Below are 16043 nucleotides of genomic sequence, written 5' to 3'. Positions count from 1 at the left end.
CGATGAGATTGCAGGAACTTTCTGTCGAGATTCGCTTGGCTGAAGTCGTAGGAATCCCCCAACAAACATTTTAGCTGTATAAGAGCTGTTGTTCAGCTTGTTATGTAGCTATCCTATGGGGAATCTATGGCTGATTATTAAAAGTTCCCTGATAGAAGATTTCAATCCCGCCAGGAATTCGTGGGAATTGAAATCTTCTCTATATAAAGTACAAATAACAGAAAGTATCAGGACAAGGACAGTTCTTTCAACAAAAGTATCTTTTCAATCATGAAAGTCGTTTTTGCTTTAATAAGTACATCTGAATGTTCACAGCGAGATCTTATCCTGATAAAATCGTTCGTTTGGCCCTGCAAAGAATGAAAATGGCAGATGACATGAAATGGAAAGGGTGATGATCAATTCCGATAGTGGAGAATTCCCTTACAAACCTAGCTAAAGCTTAGTGCAATCCCTATTAATATGTACAAACATTGCCCGCAAGTTAGTCGTGCATCGCTCATAGCGAGTATCTACAGTGTAGCATACCTTTGATTAGTGCCTCAACCTCTACGACCTATGTAAACCTCGTCGGGTTGAAGGGTGTTAGTACCGATACGGTGCAATCTCAATTCAAACCCTTACCAAGTCCAAATTCAATACCTATCATGTCGGCTATTACTGATTTGATATACCTTGGGACTGGTCGTCAGGGATGACGACGGCAGCGGGGGCTGAGCGAACACGTCCGAAAGCTTACCGTCACTCTCCGATTGGGACAAATCGGTAGTTTGCACCGTCGATTCCGATGCGGTTTCCTTGGACCTAGAGCAGAGTCGCAGCAGGTTTTTATTGGACATATAAAGAAGGGCCCCGGAGACGAAGAGGACCCCGACAACGACAATGGAGATAATTACTGGCAATCGGACGCTCTCCGGCAGACTCGAGTGAGGCGGTGGAATCGGCAGATAGGCCTGGCGTTCGTCAAGTTCGGCTTCAGCCAGTTCTTCCAGGGTCAGGTCCCGCCTCCACCACGTCCACACTCCGCCAAAGTTGGCCGGGTTTGCTGCCGGGTCTCCAGGTTTGTTGCGAGGTTTAACGGCCTTCCGACGATAGGTTTGTACTGTTGAGCGAAGTTCCTGGAACTTGATGGGGAACTTGTGGGAAAGGTCGTTCAACTCGCACGGGTCGTTGATGATGTCGAAAAGGCATTGCTTCAGTGGATTGCATTTGTGAGCATCTGGTTGATAGCCGCAGTTGACGCGGGCGTGTCTCCGCATATATTTGATCGTATCCCTGGAAATGGTGTCCTCAGCCCATCGGACGATCGGGGTTTGCAGGACCAAGTCGATGTATTCATCGTCGCTGAGGAGTTGATCTGAGAAGTTGAGCTGTCCGTACCATCCATCGTAAGCTCCGTTGGAGAAGGTGCCGTTGATGAACTTGAAGCCGTTCTCCATGTAGCTACTGTAGCCGTAGATTTCGTCGATCATATTCAGGACTACGCGTCGGGGGTTACCCGTATCGTAGGATAAGGCTTCCCACTGGTCTTTGCCGTCAATTTCCGAGTGGTCTTTGGAGAAGGGGATGTCTATGCCTGCGGCCGAGGCCAAGGTTGGCAACCAGTCGGAGATGTGAATGAACTGGTTTGAAACCCTCTGCCTCTCGTGCAGGAGTGGACTCCAGATGGCCGCTACGCAGCGTGTTGCCGCTTCCCATGGAACACTTTTGATCTGTAAAAGAGGAGACGTACAATGAACTTGAAGTGACACAGGTGCTTCTGTCGTGTAACCTTACCCCTCTCAATGGGTAGTTCGATCCGGTATTCGCATGTAACGCCTCCGTTGGTGCTCCGTTGTCCGACATGAACAGAATGATCGAGTTGTCTAGCATATTCTTAGACCTTAGACTGTTGAAGATCTGCCCTACGCTGTCGTCTAGTTTGGACACCATGGCTAGAATGACAAGTCATCTTGTAGTTCTTAAACGTTACATTATCTTCGAAATCTTACCAGCATAGATCCTTCTCTTTTCATCTGAAATGTAGTCGAACTTCCGGATGGTTTCCTCAGGAGCCTGTAGCGGGTCTTCATCATTGGCCGCATGTGGCGCTAGATGGTTAACCATCAGAAACAGGGGATCTTTTGTATCATGTTGTTCGATGATGGACGACGCTGCCGCCGTGAAATGATCCGTAGCGTAGGTTCCATTTGATTCGTAATCCACGTCCAGATTCTTCCTCATATCGTAACCATCAAAACTTTTCGGAGGCGATAAACGCAATGTATAATCCCAGTAGTCTACGAATGGCCCCAGATATCCGGTGTGCGAGTCGAAGCCTCTCATGGTCGGTGTGTACTGCTTCGCCGAGAACCCCAGATGCCACTTGCCCACCAGATGCGTCCGATAGCCGGCTTCCTTGAAGTACTCCGGCATGATCTTCTGGTCCAGGCCGAGGCCCCAGGGTTCGTCGGAAACAATCACGTAGTGCTGCATCCCTATGCTGATCGGATTCTTGCCGGTCATCATGGATGCCCTCGAGGGAGTGCACATCGGAGCGGTGTAGTGTCGATTGAGGATTATGCCATCGTAGGCCAGCGCGTCGATGTTTGGCGTTGGGATTTGATTGGATCCGTGGAAACCGACATCGTTCCAGCCCATGTCGTCAGCCATGATGATGACGATGTGAGGTCGCTGGCCATTGTCGGGTTCCCCGAGCGATGATGGAACAGTGAGCAGCAGGAGGAGCGCTCTTATCAGCGAAACGCTGATCAAGTGGTACAACATGGTTCAACGTTTTGTCTGGCGAATCTCTGTGGAAGGAAAGAGTTCGGTATCATAAAACGTTGACGTAGGTTACATGTGTTTGCAGATAAAATACTGGGTACTCAAGTGTTGATCACTTTTATCTCGACTTGCCGGACGGCGGTGTGCTATCACACAGAACTTTTCGGTATCATCTTGTACCCGTAATGAAGATTTCATGTATATTTATAATTGCAACTCATTGCGGCTGTTTGTACAGATCGAGCCAATTCAAGTTGTATACAATAAGGTGTTTCAGCTGCATGTAAATGAAAATGTGAATAATAGTTCTAGAATGTGTGATGTGAATAGTTCTAGAAAATTCGAAGAAAAATTGCAGACATTTGCATTTTCAGATCTCAAGAATGCCAAGCTCAATTATAAAATAGTAATCATCTACCTGTTTTTATAGATGATAACAACAATCTATCATGGAGCGTATCTGAGGCCCTCCTGAACTTATTCTTTTACAGGACCTTTCTGTGATCGTCACACCTCCACCATCCCTCTATTATCGAAAGTATTACAGGTGACCTAAATCAATCGATATGGGGCTTTTGTTTGTAGCTAATCAAGAATCTGCAAGCCTGATACAACTGGCGATAAACCGGTTTATCCAGTCAATCCAGTTGAATCTCAGCATAATCGCATGGTTTTCATGCGTTTGTTTGTTCATTTCAAATTTATCAAATGATAAGCGATTTTACAATCGCTGAGCATGAGTGCATCGCACAAAGGTTGATCAAAAGCAGGTGTGCACTTTCCCTGTACCTTCCATCCACATCTTTTATTAACTTTGTTAGAGTGGATTAGAATATATTCCAACAAATTTCATCAGTTCAAAGCAGTAGTGGTGTCGTCGAGGTTACTCCAAGTTACTCATTGAGTAACTAGCTCTTGAGGTCAAACTAAAAAACGATTTTTTTTTATCGACTCCTAGTATAGAGATAAGTGACATTTCAACACACGAATACTAGCGTGAATTTCTCCATACACAAAAATGCACGTCAATTTAAAGGCTATTCAGATTGCATATGGAAATATTACCCAATTGATTTGGGTAAAACGGCTAAATAATGATAAAACTAACAACCGGGGTAAGAGTGCACATATTTTCCCCCAAGTTTCACAACTACATCTACAAAAGAGACACGCATACATTTGAACGTGATTACCACTATAAGCGACCTCGGCAATATAAGAAAAACTACCTATGTTATTTGTGCTTCCACACATCTAAGCAAATAAGTTCTCTGTGAAATTAGGATTTTTTTCCGCCCTACTGCACTCTGCACAATGGTCCACGAACCAGATTTACGAGAAAAGATGCATTCAGCGCTTTCAAATGATTTCTAGACAAATATGGTCTTCTACAAAGTTGTCCCTAATAATAAGGCCCTCTTTCCAATGTGCATGAAAATTAGGGTGGTCCATATTTTCAAAGAAATTGGAAACCAAACTGTTTTATTTGCAAAAATAACTACATATATACATTCTTCGGAAAAGTTGTAGATCTATCAATTTTGAGCAACATTGCTGAAGACAGTTTTTATGTGTAGAGATATTTTTCTGGATTAGCTTAGATTGGTTCAAGAAAAACCGGTTTTCCGGCATTAACTTTTTCAGCTTCGATTTTTTATCAAAGTCGCCCGAGAAACTCTTGTAGAGCATTTGAAGACGCGTCGTTTCGTGCGCTGAGATGGTCGTTATCTCTTTTGTTTCAATAGTTACAAGTGTTTTTCTTAAAAAAAAAAATAGTTTTTTGAAAAGGTGATATGACGGGTTAGGGCAAACATAAAAAATATCTTTTGCCCGCATTCAAAAGAAGAATTCAAGCCTAACTTTACCAAACAGCGTATGTACCATATAGGTAACATATGTAAACAAAAAAGAGGATTTAACATAAGGTGCTCAATTTCGTTAAGCACTACTTGTATCACTCACCTTTGGGGATGATTTGTGAAAAAATACCCGGATTTTCACGTTTCTGAAATGTTCACTGTATGAATTGCTATGGGAACAGCTTCCCCTTCGATTTTCTCCATTCGTGGGTTTTGTTAGATACGGTGTTTGGTAAAGTTAGGCTTGAATTGTTGTTATAAAACATATAAAAAAAACTAGAGGTGTGTTATTTTTGTAACTCAAGTAAAAAATACTTGAAAAGTGCCTTTTTTTCTAGAAAATCATTAATATGTTTTGAACGGAATGACGTAGCAACATTCTCAGCGCTCGAAAATGTGCGTTTTTAGATGCTCTAAAAATGGTATTTAGACCACTTTGACGAGAAATTTGAAACAAAAAAGATAAAGATAATTTTCTATAAAATGTGCCATGAATGCCTTCCGAGATTTCATTGAGAAATCCTTCAAACAGTTTTTCAATTGATTCCCTTACAAAATTATTAGGTTCTTTCAGAGTTTTCTCTGAAGAAATTTCCTAATGACTTCCGAAAATCATCCACAGACTGCTTCAGAAGTTCTTATTCAAAAATTCGTTCAGGAAAATTCCATATGAGATTGCTTCATAAATTTGTCCAAGGATTCCAAGTCCGAGAATAACTTCTATTGACTTCTTACAAAATTAATCCAGATTTCTTCTGAAATTACGCCGTGAATTCGGTACTAAAATATACTAACGCAACGTTTCTTTCAAAAACTTCTCAAACCTTTTTTTTCAGAATTTTTTTCTTAAGAATTCGTTAAAAATAGATATTCCTGCTGAATTATTTTAGGTAGATTGCTATGGGTTCCTTTTAAAATTCCACCAGGAATTACTTTAGAAATTCTTTTGGGGATTCGTTTTAATAATTCATCGGAAATTTCTCCAGGGATTCCTTTGAGCAAAACTTTGGATAACTATGTTGTTTATGTTGCAAGAAATGGAGAAAACAACAACACTGTTGCCTAAAGTTTTGCTCAAACAGCATCAAATTAGGCAAGGAATCATAATACCCACGCTTTTTGCACCTTTTCATTGCAGAAAAGGCAAATTGACCTTCTCACTATACTAAAATTCAGCTCATTACTACAAATCTAGTACTTCATCGATCTGTCCTATTCTTTCAAAGATTCTTTAATGAATTCATTTTCAATAAGTTTTACAGACATTCCTGTGGAAAACTCCAGAAAGAAATACTTCTTCTGGAATGCTAACAGAGACACATTTTGTTCCATCAAAAATTCCCACGTTAAGGATGCGTAGTGCGTCATCAGCATCATTGAAATTTCGCTCGAAATTTCAAAGTGATTTTGTTCAGATATTTCTTTTGGGATTCTTTCTGCAGAAATCTCTCCAGAGATTTTTGCCGTATTACTTTCAATAATTCCTGCAGGGATTCCTCCATGTACTGAGATTCCATCAGGATTTCCCCCAGATATTTGTCGATGTATTATCCCAGAAATTTGTCCTCCATTTCCTCTAAGGATAAACTCAATAATTTCCCCACGAATTACTTACCTAAGACTTTTATTGAAAAACTAGCTGTCTCCGGCAAACTTTGTTGGCTTCTATTTTCGTCTGATTCCCGCTATAACTCAGTCAAATTTGAACCAATTGACACAATTTTTGGAATGCAATGAGATAGGTATAGTATCTACCCGTGTACAACATTTCAAGTCAATTGGTTCAAAATCGACTGAGCTATAGTAGAAAACAGACGAATATAGAAGCCACCGCCCAAGTGGCGCGATATCCTATATCGGAAATAAACTATAAATGTTCTCAACAGCCTTAAAACTAATCTACTTAAAATAAACATAACTTTATTTTTCGAGATATGTACTATATAAATCTTTGAAAAAAAAAACGAATGGCAGTTCTGAATGTCTAAAAATAATCATTTCACGTGGGCTTTTATCTCAAAGATAACACATATGTTTTTAAAATTTTGTACACCTCCTAAAAATTTGAAATTGCAAAAACTATTGAAAAATATTCATTTTTTGTTCTTATTATTGCGCAAACATATTCTTTTTGCAACTTGGCACTATCATATTTCAATTTATACTTGCCGTCTCGGCAAGCCTCGTTGGATAAATGTACGACTCGTGCTGTAAAAATCATCATTTTGCAACTCGTTACATAAATAACTATTTCCAGAATGCTCATAATATAGGAAAATTGTTTTTTTTAAGAAAAAAAAATCCTCCGCATTTTAGCACAATTTTTATAAATGGAAGAAGAGGTCATTTTTTGAGGAACTCTTTTTCATGCGTCTCCAAAGAACGATTTCGCAAATAAATAATACATGAAGTTGAAAATTCACATTTTTTTAATTGGATATGTATAGTTAAGTTTATTGAAGAGGTAGTTTTACCAGAAAACGGAATTTTATGACCTCTGGAGACATTTAAACCAGAGCTTTAAAGTTCGGCCAAAAAGTGTTTTTTTGGGATAGACCATTTTTTATTGTAGGGAGAATTTCTATCAAAAATAAGAATTTTGAAAGTCGGTGTTAAAAAAATAGCATTTTGTACAGATTGTTATTTTGTGTGGTGTACTCATTTAACCATATTTTCAATAATACTAAACATTTTCCAAATTTCTTCAGGCTGTTCTAAACTTAACAATATTGTGAAGAATTGATAGAAGAACCGGAATAAAAAGACCAACCAGGCTTCGAAATAGAGCATTTTGAACGTTCACAGTTAATTTCCGATACAGTCCTAATAATACATAGGAAAATACCTGAAAAAAAAACACCTTAAGATATTCCCTTAATCTCTGCTTGATTGATTTGTAGAAGAAAATCTGAAGAAACCTTTGAAAAAGATTTCTGCAGAAATCGGTTGAGTTATTGAAGAAATCTTTTTTTGGGATCCATGTAGGATTTCCATGGAGATACCTCTGGAGGAATTACTTATACAATTTCCGAAGGAGTTTGAAGAATTTCTTGGCAATTTCTGGGGAAATCCCACAAAGAAACTCATTGATTTTTTTTTTCTGGAGGAACTTCTTCAGAAATGTTTGAACAAATACATGAAAGAATACAAGCATGAACTTATGTAGTACTCCTTGAATGAATCCATTAAGGAATCCCAGGAGGAATTTCGGAAGAACTCTTTGTGGAAGCCCGTGTACCAGTTTCTACATCAATCTATTGAGAAATTTCTTGAGAAACTTCTGAAAAAGTGCCAAGGAAAATTCATGTGGGAATTCCTGAGAAAAAAAGTATCTGGATGAATCCCTGAAGAAATTTTCAAAGAAATCCATGGACAGGGATGCATTTTGGAGTGATACTAAGAGGAATCTTAAGAAATGCATTCTTTCTGTAAACATTCTTCGGTGAAGTTGTAGCTGATGGAATAGGAGTACTAACCATCTAAGATACCCGGAAAAAAAACTGCGGTCAAATGAATGAAAAACTCCGTTAGTAATAGTAATAGCTAATTCCTATACAAACTTTAAAGGGCTTGTGCAGTCGGAATTTTCAACCGAATGAGCTGCAATTGTATAAGAATGATTACGAATTGGATAAGCGATGTGAAGTAAACCCGATGCTTTGAGCCATGATAAAGAATATAAAAATAAATGGGAGAATGGAAAAGTTTCAATAACTAATCAGTAATGTGTTTTGTAAACTACTTTAGTCACTTCATTAAAAAAAAATGCCTGCACAGGTCCGCGTCCCTTTCCTTAGGGACGAGGTCTGTACAGTGAGATCTAAAAGGAGCCCACTACTGCACTAAGAGGATTCAGGTGGCCAAAAATCGAAAACTGACTTTATTCAATTTGAGATTTAGGTTCGGTAGATGCAAGTAGACCACTTGGACCAGTAAACTCTAGAATATTAGTTTGCTAATACATATACTTATCAAGATATTGGCAGCAGAATGAGACCATTGGCAATTTTTGGTAAAATGAATGAATTGTTCATCTTCGCATATCTTCGGCTTAAATAGAAAATGTTGAACTTTTAAAGTAGTTTCTCAAAGCTTACTTATAAACCTTTTGAATGACATATCAAACTTAGAAAAGTTGATTGTTAAACTAATAAATGATGCCACTTCAAAATAAACAAATTTTCCCCTTACAAACCGTTCAATCCAAAAAAAGTTTCGCAAAGTTTCGCTTCGGGACTACTTCTATGTCTTTCTTAAGGATCCCTGGGAGACATTGAAATCAAATTTGGTTGCTACTAGCTGCTATTCAGCAATTCCAATCAAGTTGTCGGCGATGATTGAGATATTGCTATATAAAATCATCCTACTGGCCATTAACTACTTCTGAGGAAACATTTGGTCCTCATGGCCGCTTTTCTCGGTCGATCACTCATAATGCAGTCTTAATCTGGTCTTGGATATCTTAGCGAAGCGTGTTTTTACGAATTGGAATACATTTTGAAAATAGGAACAGAAATCCTTAAACGCCTAAAAGTATGCAATGTCCTTATAATTTCAAGCTGTTTGAAACTGTCGTGTTAAAACAACCTGTACAACATGTATTTCATCTTTTTAAGGCATAAACCCTACGAATAGGAGCAAGACATTATGAAATTGACGCGAAAATATTTTTGGCCACCTGTTTGTATGGAGCCGCCCCATAGTGTACTGTTAGACCCCGAACTGCTCTAACTCGAACGGGAGAACAGCGATTCACACGGATATTGGCTCGAAACATAGCGAAGCATTATTGTATTGGAAACAAGTATTAAAATAATTATAAGTATCAACAGCATAGTGGCGAAAATCTTCAAAAGTATCCAAGAGTGTTCAAACGAAAGAAAATACAAATAGGAAAGATCGAAAAATAAACAATATTATATCGATACTTTTTGTACTCTTTCATCAAAATTCTGAAATGTACTCTTTTTGTGTGCGTAGAATATGGTACCCTTAGTAACATGAGAAGCTAGCCGAAAGGATAGACGAGATCAACGAGCCAGCAGTTTATAGGAGTATATTCAATTTTATGAAACAAAGGCAACAAAAATGCAAGAGGTGATAGGTGCCATTCAGTGACGTCAACAAAAATGTTGCCCAAGCTACAACGCCAGGGGCCTGTAGCATAATGAAAATTTTACTAATAATATTAGTCTTGTAGCTTGTAACTTATAATTTCCTGTTGCATAAAAATACTACAAATACAAGTTACAAGTCCAATACTACAAGTCGGATGGACTAATATAATTAGTAGAATTTACAAGTGTATGTTGCATAAACAAACTACAAGTATAAAATATTAGCTATGACTTGTACTTTTGATTACAAGTCTCAAAGGTCTTGTAAAATAATTTACAAGTTAGATTTAAAGTATTGCAGAAGTCATATTTAGTTTTGAATATATCGATTTACCATTTTGATGAACTCAAAAGATATTATTTATCTAACATGTCAACCTTAATTCCAGTTTTCGACGATTAAATTTGGCAGTATGTATTCGAAACTCATTGAAGAGAAAATTGCGTTGATGTACACTTTTGTATCCAAAATATAATTTCTGCTGAGTCTCTCATGTTCTCCAAAGTTTCTACAATACCCATCTTTGATTGGAGGTTCTTGGTAAAGTTATGGTTATTATGGTCACTGCATAAGCACAGGTAAAGTTGCAGATGCGAAATAAATTTGAATCAATTGCTTGTATTGCTCATCATTAAGCTAATCAAGAGCTACAATATACATACACTAACTCGAATCGAGTTGCGACATATAAAAGTAGGTAAAAGCTCAATTTTTGCATCCCAGATCACTTGGGATTTTAACAAGAAGCATAATACATGTTGCTAAATCTTTATTTATATTGTTTTTCAACCATTACTATTAAGTCTTTGGGACATTTTACTAAAAATCTAGGTACTTGCAGTGCCATACTTTGTAAAAAAATATTTCGCCAGAGCGGCCGAAAATTATCCAAACAGCATATGCTTTTCTTCATCTATCGTAGAAAGAATGCAAAACTTTGGAATAAATGAAGATATTTCCGGATGTTACGCGGAAAATGCAGAATATAAACAAACATCAACTGCTATTTCAAATTAATTGTGAACTGTCGGATGAATTTTGACAGGTAAATGAACCAAAACAACTTGTATTTTCATGGTCACTAATATTACAAGTGCTAATAATATTAGTGGAAAATTGAGCCTTTATGCAACACAAATTATTAGCACTTGTAATATTAGTACTTGTAACTTGTAACTTGTAGCTAATATTATTAGCCCGATTATGCTACAGGGCCCAGGTGTTGTTGAAATGCCGCGAATACAACGCGCCCACACATCATTTGTTCATCGATTTTAAATCGGCGTATGATCAGGGCGACGATGGATCGAGTGATGTGCGTAGTTCCAGTATCAGTGACACTCTCGAGTCCCATCGAATCTCGCAGAGGATTACGGCAAGACGATGGTCTTTCGTGCTTGCTGTTCAACATTGCGTTAGAAGGTGTAATAAGGAGAGCGGGGATAAACACGAGTGGGACGATTTTCACGAAGTCCGTTCAGCTGCTTGGTTTCGCTGATGATATTGATATCGTCTCGTAAATTTGAGACGATGGCGGAAACGTACATCCGACTAAAGAGTGAAGCCAGGCGAATCGGATTAGTCATCAATGTGTCGAAGACAATGACAAAGTTCATGATGGCAAAGGGCTCCAGGGAGGAATCACCGCGCTCGCCACCCCGAATTTCTATCGGCGGTGATGAAATCGAGGCGGTTGAAGAATTAGGGTACTTGGGCTCACTGGTGACCGCCGACGACGACACCAGCAGAGAAATTCAGAGATGCATTGTGGCAGGAAATCGATCTTACTTTGGACTCCGCAGAACTCTACGATCGAACAAAGTTCGCCGTCACACGATGTTAACTACCTACAAAACGCTCTATGGGCAAAAACACATGGATTGACGGAAATTGGAGAAGGCGAATGAACCACGAACTGCGTCAGCGGCTAAGAGAATCAACCATCGTCCACACGGTGGGTGGGTCACGTCATCGGGATGTTGGATAGCAACCCGACTACAATGGTTCTCGAGAGTCATCCGACCGGTACAAGAAGACGTGGTGTTTAGCGGCGAGCTAGGTGGGTCGATCAAGTGGAGGACGACTTGCGGTTTGCGGAGCCTTCGCAGAGTACGGAACTGGAGACACACAACCAATGGAGACGACTCCTTTGTACAGCAAAGGACACTCAAGCCTTAGTCTGACCGGTCAGCAAGTTATGTCGTTTTCGTTTTTGATTCAGTTCCAACCTGGGTTGGAACTGGATGAGATCACAGTTTCAACCCCAACCCGACTTCGGTTTCGCTTGTACTAAAGTTTGTTTGAGTTTGTTTGACGTTTGTTTGTTTACACATTTTCCGCCAATCCAGTTCCAACCCAGGTCCAAAAACGAATTCGACATTAGTAAGGCTGTTGGAAGCAGCATTTCGAAGACCTGTTGAATAGTAACGTAACAATAAAGGTGTACCGTGATTTCGGGTGAAATTGATCAGTGGGGTGAAATTAATCGATGAGAGGTCCATTTTTGTTTGTTAAAAATAACGTTTTAAACTTAAAACAATTTGTGGAAAATGGCCATCACCTGGCTCAAGGGTTGTTGAATGACGAGTTTATATGTTTTAAAGCCAATTAGTCACATATTTCGGTACAAAATTCAATAATTTCCTAAACTGCGTGTTCGGCGATCCTCATAGACACTTTCAAATTTTTGTTACCGTAGCTGTATAGCACATGCAATAAATATTCGTATGAATGTTTATAGCTGCCAAGTATTCGCTAAACCCAATTTTGCCATCAAAAATTCTATAAATATTGTAATTTATGTATACAAATGTATTTTTTCGAAAGTACAATATTGATACCGTAAACCGGGGTCAAATTGATCTTCGGGACGAAATTGATCACACGTTTTTCGGTAAGGTTTAGCATATTTTAAATAATTTCCATTCAACTATCGTTCAGTTGGGAACTGATACTAAACGATATTTGCTTGGAAACTATTTGAAGTATGTTTTATCTAGCGGAAAATCGTCTGATCAATTTCGACCCGGAGATCAATTTGACCCCGGTTTACGGTACACATAATTAGTGAGAAAATTGCATACTTTCAGACGTTTTCTTTGGATTTATTAAACTTTAAACTTCAATAATTAAAAATTTAGTAAACTTGTAACAGTTTTGCATAGCTTTTCGCATTCTAAGGTGGTTAATTCAGATGGAAAAAATATTTTTAGCACTAACAAAGGCATTTCACTGACTAATCAATTTCACCCCGAAAGTAAAATGTTTGATTTTTTATTTCAAATGATATTTATTATAATAAAATGATTTGCTGTAAAAGTTTCAACCTCGTTGACTGATTAAAACCATGGTCGTACTAGTTTTAAAGCATTGAATTTAACCATATTGACAAGCATTTAAAAATTAGACGCCAAAAACTGCGAAAAGTGATCAATTTTACCCGAAATTACGGTACACAGGAACAAGATTAACAGGTCTAGCAGTGGAACCATCAACACTGGAAGAAGGCCCTTAATACCGAGTAGCCCGTCATCAGCATCGGTAGCCATATTGGATAAGTCACTAGCAATATTTAAGAGATAAAATTCAGTCACCAAAGAGAATATTAGTATGAAAATGTATCATCCTATGTATAAGGCCTGTCCACCTTTTCAGAAATGTTATCTGATTCTCAAGTCCACCCCCATATTTTGATTGGCATCCTAAAAGAAGTAACTGGTCAAAATTTCAGCCAAATCCATTCAAATTAAGAGGTGCATCAAATCAGTTTTGTGTTTTTCGACTGTTTTTGAACTCCAAAAAATCATAACTTCACTAAAACTTGTCAAAACTTAATTCTTTCGGCAGAAATTGAAAGCTTTATTTGTTTGCTACAAGTTCTCCGAACAACGTATGCCAATAAAATTGTAGGAAAAATGTGTAATTATCACATTTGTAATCAGAAAAACCTTAAAAAGTTGATTTTTTGATAGATTTTGTTCTGGAACACCCTGAAATACGTTATAAGTTGGATTTTTCAAAACGGCATCATATTCTCCAATGTTTTTTGATTATTTGCTTCTTTGACACCAATGCCGTAGGAGTTGAGCAAAAATTACTAAAATTCGGGAAAGCCAAATGTGGCCTAAAACCTAGCATTTCGGGTGCAATCACGCTTTGGCGCGCAAAAAGTGGCATCGCGTCAGCACTGATATGGTAGCCAACACCTGTCACCACGCTTGTTTGTTATCACCCGTGGTAGGGGGTAGCCAAGGAAAACTACAAGGAAGCAAAGCTACTACGTTCAGTACAATTTCGCGCCACAGCGTGATTGCCTCCAAAAAGCTAGTTTTTGAGCCTCATTTGGCTTTTCCCGAATTTAATTATTTTTTGCTCAACTCCTACAGCATTGGTTTCCCGTAACGTGGGTAGATCACCTTATAATGGTGCGTTACGGCGTAAGATCTACCATAACAAATTTTGATCTTGTATTTTTTTAGCTTTGTTAATTTAAATACAGAAAAATTCCAAGATCACAATTTGCTCTACTTTTTTTTTTCTTTTACATGTTATGTTTTTCATTGTTAATAAACCATTTCTTTCAGGAGGATTCAGGTAATTTGTAATTATGTAACTGTTGTGAGCCTATCACCATTTAAAAATCTATAATTTTACTTTTTATTTCAGATTTGGAATCGAACACCCAACAAGGAATTAAAAAGGAACCAGGCATCAACCAAAAATATTGCGTGCACTTGAACGTTGACCAAACGTTTCCTTTGAACTTTACCCTTCCACTAACATCCAAATTCCCGTGACGCCTAGGCCTGAAAGAATGTAGAGGTCTCTATGTACTTTTATAGGTGTCCAACTAATCTTCCTTTCCCATCCCTCAGCTGTCGCAAGGACGTGGCCAGGACAGCATTCGACCGTTGGAGGATTGAGTCAATCTTGTCTAAGAGTCAGAGATTAGTCCCAAATCTTTGTGCTTTGATTCGGACGGGAAAGATGCTGCTGCCGTTGTTGCATGAGGTGGCGGGAGGCATCAGCACCCCCAGAAACAGCAGCAGCCAAGGCAGCAGCTACAGTGCTGCTGATAAAACAAAACAAAAAGCCGTTCGTTGGATCACTAATCGGTAATAAATCAATAACTTTTTCCACAAGCATCCAATCGTTTTGCGGTCTTCGAAGGAAAGTTTCATAAATGATTTTTCTACAAGAAGCGTTTATCGATTTGAATTAAGGAGACAAAGGGCGACCTCTGGGATTTTTTATTTGAAAATGTAACTTTTCCCATAGTAAATCCTATGCAAACTTTGAACCGCTTGCGCTAAATTATAGTTTCACCGATTGCGCTGAAATTTTGTACAGTTCATATGGGACCTAAATGGAATCAAAAAAGTCGACTGGAGCGAGGATTTATTTTTTCCATACAAGCGTGTCCCATACTATTGTATATGCTTGCTCGCAGTTTAGTGTGGTTGCTGCATTGCTGTACAATGACTCGTTTTTTATCACTTAAGGCGAAACTGGAAGCATTTCCTCATTTTTTGGTTTTTGATTTTTTATTAAATAACGAAGCAATATTTTTAAAATCGGTTTTCGTGCACATGTAGAGTATGGATCAGGGTATCTTCTGAATTTTTACGCGGTAGAAAATGTTTTTCGTTTTTGCAGAAACCATTTTTGTACAAAATTTCACTAAAAAATGGTTTCTGCAAAAACTAAAAACATTTTCTACCGCGTAAAAATTCAGAAGATACCCTGATCCATACTCTACATGTGCACGAAAACCGATTTTAAAAATATTACTTCGGTGATCAAAAACCAAAAAAATGAAGAAATGCTTCCAGTTTCGCCTTAAAAGTTTTAAAACCACAAGACAAACAATCATTGAAAAGCGAAAATGCCACTATGCCACGGAACTGAAAATCAATTAGATTGTTGGGGAGAGCGGCACAGGCTAGAGTGGACTAATTACCTTATTTAATTACGATACTGTCGCGAGCCAACGTGTTCAACAGACTGATTCCTCTTGAGGAGTCCTTCATAGAAGAACACAAGGGTGGTTTTCGAGAGAGCCGATCAACCACGGACCACAGATGTTCACTCTGCGGATGACCCAATCAAGGACCCAACACAAATTTCGGGAGCACAACTTGCATATTCATCATCTGTTTATGTATTTTAATGCAGCGTACCTTACTGACCTTACGATGTCGGAAAACAACAGACTGTGTGGTTGGCTACGAAGTTCTTCTTGAACAGTTCACTAACATACGCGTACCCATATGTTTACACAAAAAAACTGAAAATTTTGTC

General features: G+C 38.4%; 1 protein-coding gene across 5 annotated transcripts in view; it reads right to left on the bottom strand.

The window, feature by feature from the left end:
* Positions 1-271: 271 nt before the first annotated feature.
* The window catches only part of LOC134289646 (arylsulfatase B-like), a 36061-nt gene continuing 20289 nt past the window's right edge, over positions 272-16043 (bottom strand). For 3 of the 5 annotated variants that reach the window (XM_062855823.1, XM_062855822.1, XM_062855821.1), the window contains exons 2-4: positions 1992-2792; positions 1777-1934; positions 272-1712 (exon numbers count right to left, since the gene is read on the bottom strand). In XM_062855823.1, the coding sequence (XP_062711807.1) occupies positions 636-1712; positions 1777-1934; positions 1992-2766 (2010 nt within the window). In that variant the 5' untranslated portion in view covers positions 2767-2792 and the 3' untranslated portion in view covers positions 272-635. Of the gene's footprint in view, positions 1713-1776; positions 1935-1991; positions 2793-2860; positions 2885-16043 lie in introns of those variants that run through there. The other 2 variants (XM_062855825.1, XM_062855824.1) reach the window with 2 other exon arrangements.

The sequence above is a fragment of the Aedes albopictus genome, chromosome 3 (assembly GCF_035046485.1).
Source record: "Aedes albopictus strain Foshan chromosome 3, AalbF5, whole genome shotgun sequence".
Lineage (NCBI taxonomy): Eukaryota > Metazoa > Arthropoda > Insecta > Diptera > Culicidae > Aedes > Aedes albopictus.
The sequence above is the reverse complement of the archived record's forward strand: the minus strand, read 5'-3'. Positions and strand labels throughout refer to the sequence as shown.